Below are 19,526 nucleotides of genomic sequence, written 5' to 3'. Positions count from 1 at the left end.
AGGTCGCCAGACCGGACAATGACATGATGGCTTTGACCACCTTAACTTTGACCTCCAGCTTGACACTGACACTCCACAGGACGGGCCCCGCCTTACCCCCAGATCAACCTGTAAAGAAGGTTTTCTTCTCTGATATTTGTTATCTGGAAAATTTTAACATACTCTTTTGCACTATACTTATTGTTTTATATGTGTTGCTTTATCATTCTTGAAATTTTGTGTGCCATGTTTATGATCTTTAGATATGTGCTTATTTTTTCTACTCAATTTATGTTTTGCTTACTCATGTTCATTGTCATTAAGGATGGTCGAGCCACTTTGTAGATACGTAGAGAGTGACCGTCCATTTTTGGGGATTTGCCTTGGACTTCAATTATTGTTCGAGTACAGTGAAGAGAATGGTCCAGGTGGATATTGAAATTCCTTTTGGATTTTTCTTTGCTTTGTTAGCTCCATTAACAAAATGTTCATGAACAGGAAGACCAAAGGATTCTTTCCTTTACAAACCGAGCTTTTTCAAGAGAGATCATTTATTCTATGTGTTTCAGTCAAATTGTATTATCCATTGCGTGAGTTTTACTAGTAATTATTAACTTGTAATTTCTATTGCAATGGTCTGCGTTTGAGAAAGGTATCTCTGAACATCCTCAACTGATTCTCATGAAACTACCTCTCCAATATACTATGTTCCGTAGTTCATTTTTTTCTCTTGTGCTGATACACAAGTCATATTTCTATTTTTCTTTTTTTTTTGTCCCAAATGATTCTACGAATAACATTTATTTGTGTAGTAAAAGGTCTTGGTTTGATACCTGGTGTTGTTGGACGTTTTGATTCATCAAATGGTCTCAGAGTACCTCATATTGGCTGGAATGCTTTGCAAACCACCAAAGACACTGAAATTATGGAAGATGTTGGAGGACGTCATGTCTATTTTGTTCATTCCTATCGTGTGATGCCTGTATGTTTTCTCGTGATTTGACCATCAGACCAACACATTCTCATGTTTTTGTTTAATGAAGAGTCTTGTCTAAATTATTCTTTTCAAAAATTTTGCTTAGTCAGATGCTAACAGAGTGGATTTCATCAATATGTAATTATAGTGATAGCTTTGTTTCGTCTATAACAAGGGGTAATGTGCATGCTGTCCAGTTTCATCCGGAAAAAGAGTGGAGGTAACATTCTCCTAATAGTATAGATTACAAGTCAATATTAATATATTTTTTTTATATATTTGCAACATGCTCGAACATGATTAATACTTTCATCACATTTCTTGCTGAAATTTTTTTGAGATCACAACTACTTCTAATTTAGTAGAAGATTACACTCTAGTACGCTTCCAGATTCCTTATGAGGTAGTTTGCAAACAAACTAAGCTTGACTAGCTCTAGAACTAAGTATGTCATTATGAGGATATAGGATGCGGAGTGCATGTGCAAGTTGGTTATGATTTGAGCTTTATCTTGTGGATTATTTTAATTGGCGATAAGGAAAGATGATGTTTAGTTTTTGGTTACTTACTAGAAGTTGTTATGGAAATGGGTGTTTTGCTCCTATCTTTCTTAATTCAAGTACCTGGAAGGAGGATGAGGAAATTAGAGAATGATTTTCTATAGGTAATTTTGGACTTCTCTATGTTATTGTTTAGTTCCAAACTGTTGATATGGGATTGATTTTGTTGTTTGATTTCTTCAGTAGGACTAACAATTATCTTCACTCTACTATCAACTTTTCACGGAGGCTAACATCTTATACATACTGATCGGGTCATAAGGAGGGGCCCGCTCGATAGAAGTGGTCAATGACATGGTGGAGGTCAAAGTCAATACGGTTAACGCTCCTACATTATCGTCCGAGCGGATAACCCACTTGTCCGACCGGAATAAAGAATATCCGATCTGAAATTAACACAACTCGGCCATGCACCGAGCTTCCGACGCTAAGGAAACCATGTATCGGCGAAGAGCCGTCGAACGACTAACCTGCTCAGACTTACATCAACGTGTGGAGCCAGCGAAGCGAAGTCACGACTGAGCCAACTGCGTGCAGACACGGTTCCTTCGATCGACGAGACAAAGGAACTCGGACAGTTGAATGATGGCCGAGCGGACACCCCGCTCAGCCCGACGATGACATTCGGATAGCTAAATCTTGGCCGAGGGGACCCTCCGTTCGGCCTGGTAGCAGACAAAAGGAGGATTAGGCGATATCTTCTTGGGAACCAGTGTCGCCGACATGCGACATGGTTGGCGGCATGGTCAGGCAGAGAATCGTACGATGGAGCTTCCACTGTCACGCCAGAGATATGCTCGGGTCGTTAAGGTATGATGCTAGGGACACTTTCCTGACACATCTTTTCAGGAAAAGCTTTGAGAAGCGTTCACGCCTAAAGAAGTGTGCACGCGTACTCCCAGAGCCCTATATAAAGAGACCTAAAGCTTCATCGGAGGTATGCAAGTTCTACTGTAGCTACTGTTACGCTGCTTCTTTCGCTTTCATGCTTCCACATCTTCCATACGGCCGGAGGCTGACTTGAGCGTCGGAGGGCCAACGTCGGAGAACCCCTCCCTGGCTCGGTACTGACGTTTTGTGGTTGTAGGTCCATCCAATTGAAGGTCCACTCACGGTCAACAGGAGTGTCACGTCCCCAGCGTTCATCGCCTTGACTTTCGAATAGGATCAAACTTGACGTTGTCTGTGAGAACGTACCTGCATCCAAGCCGAGAAGATAAAAGAAGCTGGACGACTTCACACCATGACGCTCACTCAAGAGGAGCTTGACGATCTCATATAAGCACGAGCGGCAAAAATAATCGAGCAGCAGCAGCAAAAGGTGATAGCCGATCGGCTGGCGCAACAAGCAACATCGGCATCAGGAGGCTGAGCGGCACATGAAGACCGGCCGGAACAACTCTCCATCTGGGAACAAAATAGAGGGTCAACCAGCACACAAGGAGAAGCACTGCCCTCCCTGATACCATTTCACCGGGCTCTATTCTAAACGCCCTCCGAAATCGCGCAGTCGAATCAGGATCAAAGATCCTCTTTAGACGAAGGGCTCGTTCGAGACGCGCGGAAGGGCAAGGGGTCCCGGGGTGACGCGTCTCCCGAGCGGATCAACTGCTAGTTCTCCGAAGAAATTTTGCAAGATCCCTTGCTAAGGCATTACGCTCCCTTGACGATTGGAGAGTACAATGGGTCGACCGATCCGGACGACCGCCTTGGTACGTTCGACAACGCTGCTACTCTTCATCAATATACAGATGGGGTGAAGTGCCGAATCTTCCTCACCACAGTCTCTGGCTCGACACAATGCTAGTTCCAAAGGCTGCCGGATGGATCCATCCGGAGCTTCAAAGACTTGCGACCGGCTTTCTTACACCATTTTACGAGTAGCGGACGCTACCAGAAGACAAGCGTCAGTTTATTTTCCATGAAATAGGGGCCGAGAGAATCCCTCCGAGCGTACATTCAGCGCTTCAACAAGGTAGCCACGGACATCCCTTCGGTCTCATCTTAGACCATGATGAACGCATTCACTCAGGGGATTGTCGAAGGAAACTTCTTCCGGTAACTCATTAGGAAGTCACCCCAGGACTACGACAACATGCTCAGGAAGGCCAATGAGTACATCAATGTGGAGGAGACTCAGGAAGCGAGAAGGAAGGAGGTACCGACTAAACCCTCAGCGTTGACCGAACGACGATCGCCGAGTAGATGCGTTTGAGAAATCATAAAATGTAGCATAAAGGGAGAGCATTTTTCCACCTTAATTAGGTAATCGACATCTTACACAGAAGAAAGATATGATACAAGCATCAAATATTAGTTGAATTTTGGGAATAAAGAAAACCTTGCAAAAATCTATTTCCCTAAAATCTTCTTCAATTTCAGTGCTGTCAGCGAAGACAACCTCTATAAATAAAGAAATTGAAAAAACAAATTTGCCTCTCATCTAATTGCCGCAATGTATGAAGAATGCGAAAAAAACATCCGCTAGTAGAGTTGAGACACTGCTGATCGATTGAGATCTAAATCGATAGTTAAATTCTCTTTCCAAATTGGGCCATTACGTGAGGGATTGTGGCCCACAGCAGCTCTATATGGGCTGGACGAGCCCATATGAAGCCCAAAGCAATCTTAATAATTTACTTTTGCAAATTAGCCCTTTATTTATATGAATATAAGTTTTCACCCTTGTATTTTGAAATTAAAATAATAATAATTATAAACTTTAATATATATTGTATGGAAAATTACTTTAATTTATACTAATTCTTTATATTCATAAATTTTTGATACTTTAATCGACTTACTTTTTAAAATTCTCTCACATGATAGGTCAACTTAATTCGAACTAAGTTGATGATTCTCAAATAGTCAATTTAGTCTAAACGAGACTTAAATTTGACTTGACTCTTTGATTCAATCTTGGGTCTCAACAACCTCTTCCAATCTTAGCTCCTGACTCTGACATAGACATCAATTGTTGTCAATCTCGGCTCCTGACCTCGACATAGGTATTTGTTGGATCATAGAGAGCTAGAGGGGAGGAGGGGGTGAATAACGTTTGTAGAAAATCGTGATTTAAAATAGGTTACGCATCGGAATAAAGAAAGCAAAAGCATACACTAACACAGGTGATTTTTTTACTTGGTTCGAAACTTTTGACGACTCCTACTCCAAGGTCCACGATCGTCGATCGTTTTCGTTGCACAATCACTATCAGTTCGTAAATGGATTACAAAGATTGAGTACAAGAACTGAAAATAAAACTATTACTGACAAATAGAAAGGAAACTGAAGAAGTCTTCGTTCTTCAAACTTCGGAGCAGCCTTTCAATGTCGTTGAAACTTTTTCGGAGTAGCACTTGAATATGAAAGTTGTAGCAGATAATTGTCTGAAGCTACTGATTTAAGCTATTAGTGTTAAAATTTTCAAATGAAATTTTTTGAAAAATAATTTAAAAATTTTAAAGAAAAATTTTGTAACCTATTTGAAAAGATTCTAAGTGTGTAAATGTTTAAGGAAATTTTTTGAAAATTATCTGAAATTTTTTTAAGTGTTTTCAGGAAATTTTTGAAAATTTTCTAAGTTTTTGAATTCTCAAAGAAAATTTTTGAAATCTTCTAAATGCTAAAAGTTTTCAAAATATTTTGAAATTTTCAATTTTTTTGAAAATTTCAAAGTGTTTAAAATTTTGAAACAATTTGAAATCTTCTAAGATTTAAAACTTTCAGAGAATATTTTTTTTGAAAGTTTCTAAGTGTTAAAATTTTCATTTTTTAAAAAATTTTCAAATTGTTAAAAAAAATTAATTGTTTTTTAAATTTTCTAAGTTTTGAAATTTTCAAAGAAAATATTTTAAAAACAATTCCAATAGTTTTTAAGTAAAAATTTTAAAACCACTTTTCAAAAATTAGTTTGAAATAATTTTGAAAATTATTAGAGAGAGTTGGGGAAAAAAATCTAAGGAAATTTTGAAAAGCGTTTGAAAATTAATTTTAAAAGTAGCTAAAATTGATGGATTGCTGTCCCTTAATTAAATATATCCTAAAATTCAAACAGATATAAATGTATAAATTTTGAAAATATTTTAAAGAGAATAAAAATATTTAGAAAATAGTCTTTAAATAAATGTCCAACCTTCATACTTAACTGACTATCATAAGATAGTAGCGGCTGATTTAGATTAGTCAAATTGAGCTTTGGTTTCCAACTAATTTGTTATTAATCCGATTACTCAAATTGATCAATGTATTTATTTAAATTCTAAATTTATATTGATGTACTAATATAAGCATGTAAAATCTTGAATTAAGTCCTAAATATCTTACATCATTTTATGTTTTACATACCAGTTTAATCTCTCTGAGCAACTATTAAAAGCTTTAAACTTTTTTACGATAGAGTTCATCGTATCTAACAGGTAAAGGTCGATGAGGTTTCTTGTTCCTTGTTTGCATTGTGGGAGAAATTCTTGAGTGTTTTTCGATTGCTTGATGGCATGGAAGGGTAGTGGATAGAAGTGGTGGTTGCCAATGTTTTTGTAAGACAGCGAAAGAAACTTAATTCATCTAGATCTGCTTTTGGCTCCTCCATCTCACAGTTGTAAAGCTAGCTACCAACTACATGCTTGGCAGTTGGCAGATTGGGTTTGGGGTGGCGGTCCTATTCATTACACCCATCTCACACTTGAACTCCTTGCCATTAATTAGTAGGGTGGACTATATCTCATCGTGAAATAGATAGTGCAACTCATCCCACTAACAACTCATTCCACTGATAAATTTGTAAGGCCTCCCTGATCTAAGATCAAGGACTAGAGGATGTGGCTCCATCCATATCTACCCTTATGGATGATTCGATTTAATGTTTTATGAATTTTTAAATATAAATAAAAGCTTTTCGATCTTATCATAATAAATCATTAATTTGAAGTCATTATTTTACCAGATAGCATTGATGTTAAATCCCCGAGGCTATGGTGATTGTTAGCTAGCTATGATGTGGATTTTTTTTTCATCGCACCAGATTTATTGTTACCTGATCTGGCTATTTATTATTATTTTTTTTAATGGGCTTATTTAGCACAACATCTATTAGCGCAACATCTTGGCTTAAGTTAGGACTCAACCGGCTCCAAAAAAATTGCCTCTCAATTACTAACCAAACTAAACCAAACCAAAACCGATTCAAAATAGCTAGGCAAGTTGGATGAGAACTCAAACACCATTCAAAATAATTGCACGAATTATTGTTAGGTTGTTCCCACGGGATACTCAATTGGTTAAAGAGTGACACATATGTTAAAATGAAGTAAGAGATCAATTTCCGACAGACATATGCTCTCAGAAAAAAACCCTCTTAATTATTTGGTGGTCAAATATAAATTGGTCCCATGATTTATCTTTCTTTATATAGTTTGAGGACGAATTTTGAGAGACGTGTGCTGAGCTACTCGATCTAGGGCATGTTTTTTTCCTTTTGATGATTTCAATTACTCATCTCTGATATGGTTTGTTTCCTTCGAATTCAATTCACAGTGCATGCGGTGCCTTGTTATAGTTATTGGATTAGTTTCTTCTATCTGGCTGGGCTTAGAGCCTTGGAAAATTGGCTGACACCATGGACTCAGGTAGCTAGAAAGAGTTTAGAGATAGCATTGATCAATGCAATTCCTAATTTAAGTACATTGTTATAGAAATCTTAATTTGCATGTAGCAAACTAATTAATTTTTACTCTTAGGTATCTGTATTGCTAATATAGCTAGGAATGTTTTAAAACTCTGTTATAATTTCCTCTCTTTGCCTTTTCTGGTTGTGTTTGCCAAGTTCAAGTTCATGTTGTTATTTATTTGATAAGATAGTTAAGAGTGTCAGGGATTGTATTTACACTGTTATATAATAGATTTTTTTTTTTTTCAAAATTATGAAGCTTCTAAGGAAATATGTCTGATGCCGATGATTCTTTTATCTCTTAATAGGCACGGTCCTGTCAGGATCATTAGGATTTTTTTTTTCTTTTTATTTAGGAAAAGACAAAAACAATATTAGTTTAGGCATAATCAAATAAGGTTAAGGTTTGATCAGATTAGATTGAGGTTGACGATCCTGATCAAAGATAAGAAGAATTCAACTGAGTTATAAAAAAAAAAAAAAGCAAAAAGAATTCAGTGAAACTTCAAGTGTGTTCGCTAACCTAGATATTCAATTAGAATTAACAAATAGATCAAATTAAACAATCAATCTAGTTTAATCATGCTACGTTCGAAAGGGCAGAATGAAACTATCCCTAGACCATCAGCGTCCGTCACCCTGCAACCGCTCTGTTGAACTCTGTGTGCCCGCTGTTTATCCAATTTAATTATTTGTTTTTGATCAAAATATCATTTTAATTAATTAATTCAATAATATAAATATTCAATTGAGATGTCATCTTCTGAGAGACGATCCATTGAAACTCACCTCAGCCGGGGAGAAACAAATTACATTATATTGATCACAGTCCATGAAATTTTAAATTGGGATCAAATCCGTAAAACTGAATCTTAAACACAACAATGAACCAACCAAAAAAATACAAGCAAAAGATTGCAAGAGTAATACACAAAATGATACAGCACCGGAATGAAAAAAATAGAAACAGGAAATTAAATTTTATTAGGCTAAGACATAAACTAACACAAAATGAAATCTCCTTAAACAAAGCAAGGTTAAAAATTTTTTTTATAAAAATATCATTAAAATTGACGATAAATAAAAAATTCCTAATTTGCCACAAGTAATTTAAATAAATCTGTCAACTTATATCTAATTATAAAAGGAAATCCTATACAAATCCTCTGTTGAGGTGATATCATTTTAGCCATTCATAGTGTGTGTTTACTATTATTTACTAATATTATTCCTGCTCTAGACAGCTAGCTACCTTCAAGCCAAAACTCCCACAAGAACCCTACATCTTCAACCCAGGGAAATACTCAAAAAACTTCAACCATATTTATTAGAGGTGCATGCTTTAGGATTTCAAAAAAGCACAGTGAATATTCATTCAGACATATCTGAAAGAAAACAAAAAAAAAAAGAGTAAAATTATCGATCAGTTAAGCTTGAGCATTTGACAGCTAGTAAGCACATCAGTACATAACTGCAAACTCCAACTTGATACTTGCAGCAACATATGTTGGCTAATGAAAGCCAGCACAACCACAACAATAGGTGTTGAAGTACTAGCAAACATACTAAATCAAGAACATAAAAAATAGTCAAAAACCATCGTACAAAAACTTTGACAAGCAAAACGTGGAAAAAAAACATTTTATAATAGCAATGCAATCTAAAAGTGAAGTTCATCTAATTCAAGATTTTTGAGAAAATAAACTTATTCCATCATCATTTATGCCAAAAGATAAAACTTAAAGAAACAACTTCACACAAGTCACATAAAGAGGGGACGATGAACCCCTTGGTAAGACCAAATGTGCAACTAACAACAACTTAGAAAGTTTTATCTGCCGATAGCAAAAGCTAGCAAAAGCTAAAACAAGTGATCGTAGGCCACAGCAGCAGCTTTGTAGGCCGCGGCGGCGGTGACAGCTGGGTCTCGGCTCAAGCGGTCAGCTGCGTAGGCCACCTCAGTGGCAACTCCGTAGGCGACGGCGGCGTTTGCCAAAGCTGCGGCGACAGCTAAGGCTGCGTAGGCGGTCGCGCAAACGCCGCCGCCTACGGAGTCGCCACCGAGGCGACCTACGCAGCTGACCGCCGCTGCCGCTAAGACTGCGTGGGCCGCGGCGAAGCGGAGGCTGCGATCGGGATCCATTAGGGTTGGAAGAAGGGGGTTTAAATAGTTTAGTGGGATTTAGGGTTTGGAAAGGAATGGAATAATAGAAAATTAAAATTTTTTGGTTTAATAATGTTAATTAAATCTAAAATCTTAATTAAATTAACAATATATTATTTTTTAAAAAAATAGAAATTATTATAAAAACATTTTAATAATTCTTTTTAAAAATTCTTTAAAAAATATTTTTTAAACCTTTTTTTAAATGATTTTGAAAAAATAATAAAATTATTTTAAATCCTTTTAAAAATTCTTTTAAAAATCTTTCAAAATTATTTTAAAACCCGTTAAAAAAATCCTTTAAGAAAATTATTTTAAACCTCCTTTAAAATTTTTAAAACAAGAAAATACTCAACTAAATACAAAATTCAATTAAATAACATAATTAGATACGAAACAAACTAAAAATAGAACATGGAATTAAAACCTAAGTAATAAAATATATATGTTTCAAGTTATTAGAAATAGTAAATAAGAAAATAATTACAAAATAACATAGAAATAATTTTGGAGATAAAATATATATAAATCTTATAGGAATATCATTATTTATTTTAAGGGCAAATATGATATTTGTTATATTTATATTTCCAAACATCTGACAAACTCAAACAATAATATTGACAATTATACTTAATCTCAACTTATAAACTAAACAATAACATTAGAATGGCTAAATTTATTCTCATTTCAGTCTATTAAATACATTCTCATTCCTATTTTTTTTTTCATTTCTTGAATCTTGGTACCGGTAGATATTGAAGTAAAGAATAGCATATATATATAATATAGAAAATCAAAATTGAATGTGATGTGGCAAAATTATACGATTCACATGTGTTCCGTAAGATTAAAGTTCAAACTGAGCTGATGACTCCCAAATAGTCAACTTAGCCGAAATGAGACTTAAGTTTGACTCGACTCTTTGATTCAGTCTTGGGTCTCAACAACCTCTTCCAATCTTAGCTCCTGACCCTAACACAGACAACAACCTTTGTCAATCTTGACTCCTGACCTCGACACAGGTATTTGTTGGATCGTAGAGACGCTAGAGGAGGGGGGTGAATAACATTTGTCGAAAATCGTGATTTAAAATAGGTTAGATATCGGAATAAAGAAAGCAAAAGCACACACTAATATAGGTGATTTTTTTACTTGGTTCGGAGCCTTTGACGACTCCTACTCCAAGGTCTGCGATCGTCGATCGCTTTCGTTAGGCAATCACTATCAGTTCGTAAATGGATTACAAAGATTGAGTATAAGAACTGAAAATAAAACTATTACCGACAAATAGAAAGGAAATTGAAGAAGTCTTCGTTCTTCGAACTTCGGAGCAGCCTTTCAGTGTCGTTGAAACTTTTTCGGAGCAGCACTTGAATATGAAGTTGTAGCAGATGATTGTCTGAAGCTACTGGTTGAAGGCCCCTATATAGGCCCATTTCGAGCGCCTGGAACCCCTTCGGGCGTCTGGACCATGATGACGTGGCGAACTCTCGTCGAAACTTCATCCGCGAAGTTTTATCCACATCTGGACTACGGGACCCCTTCCGGGGGCCTGGACCATTGATGTGGGCTCAGCCAATCTACGCGCTCCAACTCAGCTCCTAAATAATTATTCTAGTTCGAGCGCATGTCTCAAGATCATGTACCTAATCGATTGAGCGGTCAGATCGGGCGGTGAGGCAGAGCAGCCAAGTGACAGAGTGGTCGAGCGGGCAGATCGATCGAGCGGGCAGATCGACTAATCGGGTCGAGCCACGGAATGGAAGAGCAACCAAGTGGGTAGTGTGGTCGAGTCACAGATAGGTCAACCAGTCAATGTGGCAGATCGGGTAGCAAGATCTAGCAAGCAGATCGACCGACCGGGCAGTGTGACCAAGTCACAGATCAGGCCGAGTGTCCGACGGGGTAGAGCAATTGATCGGGTAGTGAGGTCGAGCAGACAGATAGTTTTTAATTTTGTTTATTCGTGAAAATTTTATCACTATTCTGGATTATTGTTTCTATAAGTGAGGTCGACATCCTAGGTCCCTTGTGAGATACATTCAAGTATTAACGTACCTTTCAATTCATGGAATCATGCAAAGCTAAATTCACTATTATGCAAAGCACATACCAAGTTCTCTCCTAATGAAGGTGAACTCCGCTTCGGGTAAAGGCTTTGTAAAGATATCGGCAAGGTTAGATTTAGATTCAACATAAATTAGTTCAATATCTCCTCTTGCCACATGATCTCTAATGAAGTGATGTTTTAGCTCAATGTGCTTTGTCCTAGAGTGATGCACCGAATTTTTGGTCAAATTGATGGTGCTCACATTGTCACACAATACCTTGATTTTGGAATAGTGTAGCTCATAATCCTCTAAGGTATGTGATCCGGTCCGGAATCTGAGTCAGACGGACCATCGGGTGAGGTGGATGGAATGTTGACGAAGTCGCGACGTCCCGGAGGGGGGTGTGCTGAGATGGCTCCCGTGTTGACCAAGTCTCCAAAAGTCTTCTGATCAACGCTACCTGCAGCCAGCGACCGGGTTGACCCGGCCCCCGGTACCCCGATGCTCGAGGCAGATCCAACGTATATATGAGTACAAGACTAAGCCATGAAATAATGAAAATGCATATGAAATATGAAGGAGGAACATACCTTAGCCCAGGGGGGCGCCCTCGGATGGGACGCGGCTCGAGTTGTCGCGACCCAGAAGAGTAACTGACTCTGATCAGGCTGTAGAGTTGGATCTGACGACGCGAAACAGGACGTGGCACGGGGCCGGAAGACAAGTTGCAGATTGGGGTAAGGCACCGGTACGCGGCCCGGGAGATATTAGCGGCACGCAGGCCGGGACACAAAGTTGGCACGCAAGCCGGGACATAAGGTCGGCACGTAGGCCGAGACACTAGGCTGGCATGTAGGCCGGGAAACTAGATCGGAACGCAGGCCGAGACACTAGGTCGGCACGCAGGCCGAGACACTAGGTCGGCATATAGGCCGGGAAACTAGATCGGCACGTAGGCCGGGACACTAGGTCGGCACGCAGGCCGAGACACTAGGTCGGCATGTAGGCCGAGAAACTAGATCGGCACGTAGGCCGGGACACTAGGTTGGCACGTAGGCCAGGAAACTAGATCGGCACGCAAGCCGGGACACGACACACAGGCAAGATAAGCGCGTAGGACGGAATACAATACACAAGCCAGGTTGGCACAAAAGCCAAAACACGATAAAACGACACGAAGGCCGAACAACCACGGCTCACAAGCTGGAGATAGTCTAAATCAAAGGGTCATAGCGGAATGTTGGATCGTCGTCAGATGGGTATGATCAGATGGATCGAAGAGGTATGAGCTAACGAAGACCGTCCGGAGGACATCGACATCCCCCGGAGACGGTGACGCCTGGCTGTGGACTTCGTTGACCGCTTGGGACGACCTCAACCAGCTGTGAGCGGCGTCAACTGCTGAAAACAATGTTGGCCGGCAGTGATATGAGGAGGTAGAAGGCGTACGGACTACCGGCGAGTGTGAGAGATAGAGAGGGAGGAGGCGCTAAACAGGGGAGGGGCGGCGACGGCTGCTGTCGTCGCCGGCGGTACGCTCGAAGGGGAGATGAGACGGCGGCAGAGGAGAAGGATGAAATGTGGCTGCGGCTTCGCTGGAGAAAACAACGGTGATATTTGAGGCGAGGGTCGCGCGGATGAGGAAGAGGGATGACCGAAGGCATTTGCCGGCGAGAGGAGGAGGAATCGGTGGTGGTCGCAGTGAGGAGGAGGAGCCGGCAGTAATCTGTCTGGCGACGGTGCTGTGAGGAGGAAGAAGAGCAGTGTTCGTCTTCGGTGTTGCAGGGAGAAGAAAGAGAGGAGCGAGGGTGATGGCCGGAAGCCGGCACCGGCGAGGCGCTCATGAGAAAGAGGAAGAAAGGGAAGTTGGCGGTGTCGGCTGGAGCAGCAGCATCCCGGGGAAGAAAAGGAGGGAAGCGGCAGTGTCAACTCTGGCGAAGGGCGAGAAGAGGAGGAGCCAGCGATGGTCGCAGCGAGGAGGAAGGAGGGGTCGTGGTCGGAGGTGGTCGTCGGTGAGGAGAAAGAGAGGGAAGGAGCCGGAGTTGGCGGCGGCGAAAACACGAACCCAAAAACCCTCCTCTTCTGCATGCTACAGTACTCTCTTAAAACCCTATCTCCTCATTTTCTCAAACTGCCCCTCCCTTTCCTCCTATTTACTCACTTGCCCTAAGCCATATCCACGTCACAAGCCTCCCCTTCAAGTCTAGTGGAACGAGACGCCAGTCCGACTGACTAGACCCAGCCAAATGAAACACGGAATTGCTAGTGAATGCAAAATCATATCGCGAGGTTGTCACATAACGTCGAACGAGTAGCTGTGGACGACGGGTACCTGGCAGAGCGACGAAAAGAATAAGCGCTGACCGAGCGACAAAAGACATATCTAGCGAGTGTCGAAAGAGCAATCTGGCGAATGTCAAGCGATAGTGAATCACGACCTGGCAATAAAGAGCGTGATCGAGCGAGTGCCGACCGAGTGATAGTGAATCGCGACCGGGCAATAAAGAGAATGATGAATGCGCAAAGTCGTGAGCGCGACTGAGCGAGTGCAGATCGAGCGACCGTAAATCGCGACCGAGCAAGAATGATGGATGCGCAGAGTCGTGAGCGTGACCGAGAGAAATACTAACAGAGCGTCAATAACTTGCGACCGTGGAAAATACCGACCGAGCGTCAATAACTCACGACCGAGGAAAATACTGACCGAGTGTCAATAGATCTCAATCGGGCAATAGAGAGTGATGGGTGAGCAGAGCCATGAATGCGACCGATCAAATGTCGTCTGAGGACAGTAAATCGTGACCAGACGATATAGAGACGGAGTGACGAATAAAGCCATGAGCGCAACTGGGAAGGTGCCGACCGAGCATCGATAAATAGCGACCGGAAAAATAGAGAGTGAGGAACGCGCCAAGTCATGAGCGCAACCGAGCGAGTGCCGACCGAGCGACCGCATATTTCAACCTGGCAATAAAGAGCGTGACCGAGCTAGTGCTGACCGAGAAAAACCCTTAAGTGAGAGGCCAGTCAGCATAAAGCGAGTAGCCGAGTGGTATCAGCGAGTGATCGAGCAAACGGCGAAGCAACAGTGATGAGCGAAATACGAATGGCGAGCGTCGGGCAGAGCAGCAAGCGGGGCGAATATGTCGAGCAGAGCGACAAGTAAGTGATGAGTGCCGACCCAGCCATAGCGGTAAGCGAAGCGCTAAGGATGAGCGCCGAACAGAGCGGCGAAGCGTGCACGATGAGTGCCGAGCAGAGCGGCGAGGGAAGCGATGAATGCCGACCAAGCAACAGCAGTGAGCGGAATGTGAGAGCTGAGTGTCGGGCAGAGCGGCGAGTAAAGCGATGAATGCCGACCGAGCAACAGCAGTGAGCGGAACGTGAGAGCTGAGTGCCGGACAGAGCGGCGAGTATGACGAGTGCCGGGCAGAGCTGCGAGTGAGTGAGGAGTGCCGACCGAGCAACAGCAGTGAGCGGAACGTGGGAGCTGAGTGTCGGGCAGAGAGACGAGTAAAGCAAGTATGACGAGTGTCATGCAGAACTGCGAGTGATGAGCGCCGACCGAGAGGTCGTTGAGCGTGAGAGCAGAGCTCACTTATAACTCGCACTGGGGCGAGAGTCTGGGACCCTGACCGGGAGGTGCTCTGGAGGCCTCACTTGTACTCGATCTGGAGACTTGTGACTAGAGCCGTCGGTTTGGGTGAGGCCCGACTTGCACTGGGGCGAGAGTCTGGGACAGCCGACCGAGCAGCTCGGTCGTTGGGCGTGAGAGTAGAGCTCACTTATAACTCGCACTGGGGCGAGAGTCTGGGACAGCCGACCGAGTAGCTCGGTCGTTGGGGCGTGAGAGCAGAGCTCACTTATAACTCGCACTGAGGCGAGAGTCTGGAGGCGTGAGAGCATGCTCACTTATAACTCGCCCTGAGGCGAGAGTCTGGGACAGCCGACTGAGCAGCTCAGTCGTTGGGCGTGAGAGCATGCTCACTTATAACTCGCACTGGGGCGAGAGTCTAGGACAACCGACCGAGTAGCTCAGTCGTTGGGCGTGAGAGCCCAACTCACTTATAACTCGCACTGGGGCGAGAGTCTGGGATAGCTGACCGAGCAGCTCGGTCGTTGGGCGTGAGAGCAAAGCTCACTTATAACTTGCACTGAGGCAAGAGTCTGGGACAACCGACCGAGCAGCTCGGTCGTTGGGCGTGAGAGCAGAGCTCACTTATAACTCGCACTGTGGCGAGAGTCTGGAGGCGTGAGAGCAGAGCTCACTTATAACTCGCACTGAGGAGAGAGTCTGGGACAGTCGACTGGGCAGGTCGTTGGGGGGTTGAGCATGAGAGCAGTGCTCACTTATAACTCGCACTGGGGCGAGAGTCTGGAATCCCGATCGAAAGGTGACCTGGAGGCCTGACCAGTACTTGATCTGAAGACCTGGCCAAGAATTGATCTGAAGGTCTGACCAGGACCCGACCTGGAGACCTGACCGGGAAACATTCTGAATGCCTGACAAAGAAGCAATCTGGAGGTCTGACCAGACATTGAGCAGGAGGTCTGACCAAGAATTGATCTGAAGGTCTGACCAGGACCTGATCTGGAGACCTAATCGGGAAACAGTCTTAAGGCCTGACAAAAAAGCATTCTGAAGGCCTGACCCAGAATTGATCTGGAGATCTGACCGGGAATTGGTCTGGAGGCCTGACTGAGAGATCGTTAGCGATAATCCGATCCGAGATCGGTGGTGATACTCTGGTCCGAGACCAGTGGTGATAGCTCGACCCCGAATGGGGGAGGTTAAGCCTTGAAGCTCATAGAAGCAAAGCCGATAGCAACATGAGGAGATAGAGCTTTTATCATACCTGATTGTGAAGTGATGTCAACTAGCTGGCTCGGCTCAACTCCCAAATGCCCATACAGTCAGTGAGATAAATAGTGTCGATCCCTTGACTCCCAAATATCTGCATAGTCAGGGAGAGAATAATTTGAGCCTTGACCGTCAAAGGAAGTGAAGTCCATAGCCATATGAGGGAGCAGAGTCCGTAATAATAGAAAGGAAGCAGAGCATCGCGAATGTAAGGAGCAGAGCCTGTATACATAAGAGGATACAAAACAAGTGGAGGATGTAGAGCATATAATAATAATAAAATGAATCGCCTATAGTAGTAGAGAATGCTGAGCGCCTGATGAAGAGTGCAGAGACTGTAATAGTAAGAGAATGCAGAGCCTCATGGTGAAGGGTGCAGAGCCTGTAGCACACATGATCAAGGAACTGGGCCCCTGACCCCTGATCGGAGAGTAAGGTCCCTAGCATGTAATCAAAGAGCGAGGCCCCTAGATCCTGATCGGGAAGTGGTACTGCAAGTCTATGATCGGGGAGCTGTGTCCCAAGTGTATGAGTGGGGAGTTGTGCCCCTAGAGTATGAGCGGGGAGTTGTGGCCCAAGTGTATGAGCGGGGAGCTGGGCCCCTAGTGTCCGATCAGAGATTGAAGGCTCTAGTCTTTGATCAAGGAACTAGGCTCTTACTCTTTTATCAGGGAAATATAGCAGTTCCTATAATCGTAAAAAGAGAGCAGAGCTTGTAATCGTACCTGATCAAGGAGTTGTGCCAACCGGCTAAGGGTTTGTCTCTGTCCCTTAACTCCCGAATACCCGTGGAGTCAGGGAAAAAACATAACGGAAAAACTAACCTGTCAGCCAGCTAAAGCTCCGCTGGATCCCTCGACTCCCGAATACCGGTGGTGTGAGGATAGAAAATAATATGTGTATCGAGATCCTCCGGGATTGTGATAATAGCAGAGAACCTCCCAACGTCGTCCATCTTCACATTCCGGAACAGGTTGTTGTGTTCCCACAGACGGCGCCAAATTGATCCGGTCCGGAATCTGAGTCAGACGGACCGTCGGGTGAGGTGGATGGAATGTTGACGAAGTCGCGACGTCCCGGAGGGGTGTATGCTGAGATGGCTCCCGTGTTGAACAAGTCTCCAAAAGTCCTCTGATCAACGCTACCTGCAGCCAGTGACCGGGTTGACCCGGCCCCCGGTACCCCGATGCTCGAGGCAGATCCAACGTATATATGAGTACAAGACTAAGCCATGAAATAATGAAAATGCATATGAAATATGAACGAGGAACGTACCCTGGCCCAGGGGGCGCCCTCGGATGGGACGCGACTCGAGTTGTCGCGACCCGGAAGAGTAACTGACTCTGATCAGGCTGTAGAGTTGGATCTGACGACGCGAAGCAGGACGTGGCACGGGGCCGGAAGACAAGTTGCAGGTCGGGGTAAGGCATCGGCACGCAGCCTGGGAGATATTAGCGGCACGTAGGCCGGGACACTAAGTCGGCACGCAAGTCGGGACATGAGGTCGACACACAGGCCGAGACACTAGGTTGGCATGTAGGCCGGGAAACTAGATCGGTACGCAAGCCGGAACACTAGGTCTGCACGCAGGTCGAGACACTAGGTCGGCATGTAGGCCGGGAAACTAGATCGGCACGTAGGTCGGGACACTAGGTCGGCACGTAGGCCAGGAAACTAGATCGACACGGAGGCCGGGACACGACACAAAGGCAAGATAAGCACGTAGGACGGAATACAATACACAAGCCAGGTCGGCACAAAAGCTAAAACATGATAAAACGGCACGAAGGCCGGGAACAACCACGGCTCACAAGATGGAGATAGTCTAAATCAAAGGGTCATAGCGGAATGTTGGATCGTCGTCAGATGGGTATGATCAGATGGATCGAAGAGGTATGCGCTAACGAAGACGGTCTGGAGGACATCGACATCCCCCGGAGACGGTGACGCCTGGCTGTGGACTTCGTTGACCGCCTGGGACGACCTCAACCAACTGTGAGCGGCGTCAACTGCTGAAGACAATGCTGGCCGGCAGTGATATGAGGAGGTAGAAGGCGTACGGACTGCCGGCGAGTGTGAGAGATTGAGAGGGAGGCGGCGCTGAACAGGTGAGGGGCGGCGACGGCTGTTGTCGTCCCCGGCGGTACGCTCGAAGGGGAGATGAGACGGCGGCAGAGGAGAAGGATGAAAAGTGGCTGCGACCTCGCTGGAGAAAACAACGGCGACATTTGAGGCAAGGGTCGCGTGGATGAGGAAGAGGGATGACCGAAGGCATTTGCTGGAGAGAGGAGGAGGAATCGGCGGTGGTCGCGGTGAGGAGGAGGAGCCGGCAGTAATCTGTCTGGCGACGGCGCAGTGAGGAGGAAGAAGAGCAGTGTTCGTCTTCGGTGTTGCAGGGAGAAGAAAGAGAGGAGCGAGGGTGATGGCCGGAAGCCGGCACCGGCGAGGCGCTCATGAGAAAGAGGAAGAAAGGGAAGTTGGCGGCGTCGGCTGGAGCAGCAGCATCCCGGGGAAGAAAAGGAGGGAAGCGGCAGTGTCAACTCCGGCGAAGGGCGAGAAGAGGAGGAGTCGGCGATGGTCGCAGCGAGGAGGAAGGAGGGGTCGTGGTCGGAGGTGGTCATCGGTGAGGAGAGAGGGAAGGAGCCGGAGTTGGCGGCGGCAAAAACACGAACCCAAAAACCCTCCTCTTCTGCATGCTACAGTACTCTCTTAAAACCCTATCTCCTCATTTTCCCAAACTGCCCTCCCTTTCCTCCTATTTCCTCACTTGCCCTAAGCCATATCCACGTCAGTATGCATCATCCAAAATAATTGAGCTACACAACCACCCATGGCCATATACTCGGCTTCAGTTGTGGACAAGGTCACACAAGGTTGTTTTCTACTACTCTAACTTACAAGGGAAGGTCCAAGAAATTGACATCCACTGCTAGTACTCTTTTTATCTAATTTGCAACCTGCATAATCGGAATCAGTGTATCCAATTAAGTCAAAATTCCGAGTCCTAGGATACCAAAGGCCGACATTAAGAGTGCTCTTGATGTATCTCAAAATTCTCTTTACCGCTACTAAGTGAAACTCTTTGGCACATGATTGGTATCTTTCACACATTCCTACCTACTATCGGTTAGATATAACAAACTACCAATCATACTCCTATATTGCTTTGGGTCTACTAATTTTCCTTCTTGATCACTATATATCTTGGTATTAGTTCTCATAAGAGTAGATCCTCTAGCATTTTCGAACTCAAATTTCTTGATA

At 43.9% G+C, this 19,526-nt stretch overlaps 1 protein-coding gene across 1 annotated transcript; it reads left to right on the top strand.

Moving 5' to 3' along the window:
* The first annotated feature begins 290 nt into the window (after positions 1 to 290).
* LOC122033840 (imidazole glycerol phosphate synthase hisHF, chloroplastic-like) lies at positions 291 to 1,097 on the top strand. Its single transcript, XM_042593002.1, has 3 exons — positions 291 to 407; positions 792 to 961; positions 1,062 to 1,097. Exons 1-3 carry the CDS (start codon positions 305 to 307, stop codon positions 1,095 to 1,097), a joined length of 309 nt encoding a protein of 102 aa, XP_042448936.1. The 5' UTR covers positions 291 to 304.
* The last annotated feature ends 18,429 nt before the right edge of the window (positions 1,098 to 19,526 follow it).

The sequence above is a fragment of the Zingiber officinale genome, chromosome 11B (assembly GCF_018446385.1).
Source record: "Zingiber officinale cultivar Zhangliang chromosome 11B, Zo_v1.1, whole genome shotgun sequence".
NCBI classification, from domain to species: Eukaryota; Viridiplantae; Streptophyta; class Magnoliopsida; order Zingiberales; family Zingiberaceae; genus Zingiber; species Zingiber officinale.
This window is presented reverse-complemented; position numbering and strand designations above follow the sequence as displayed.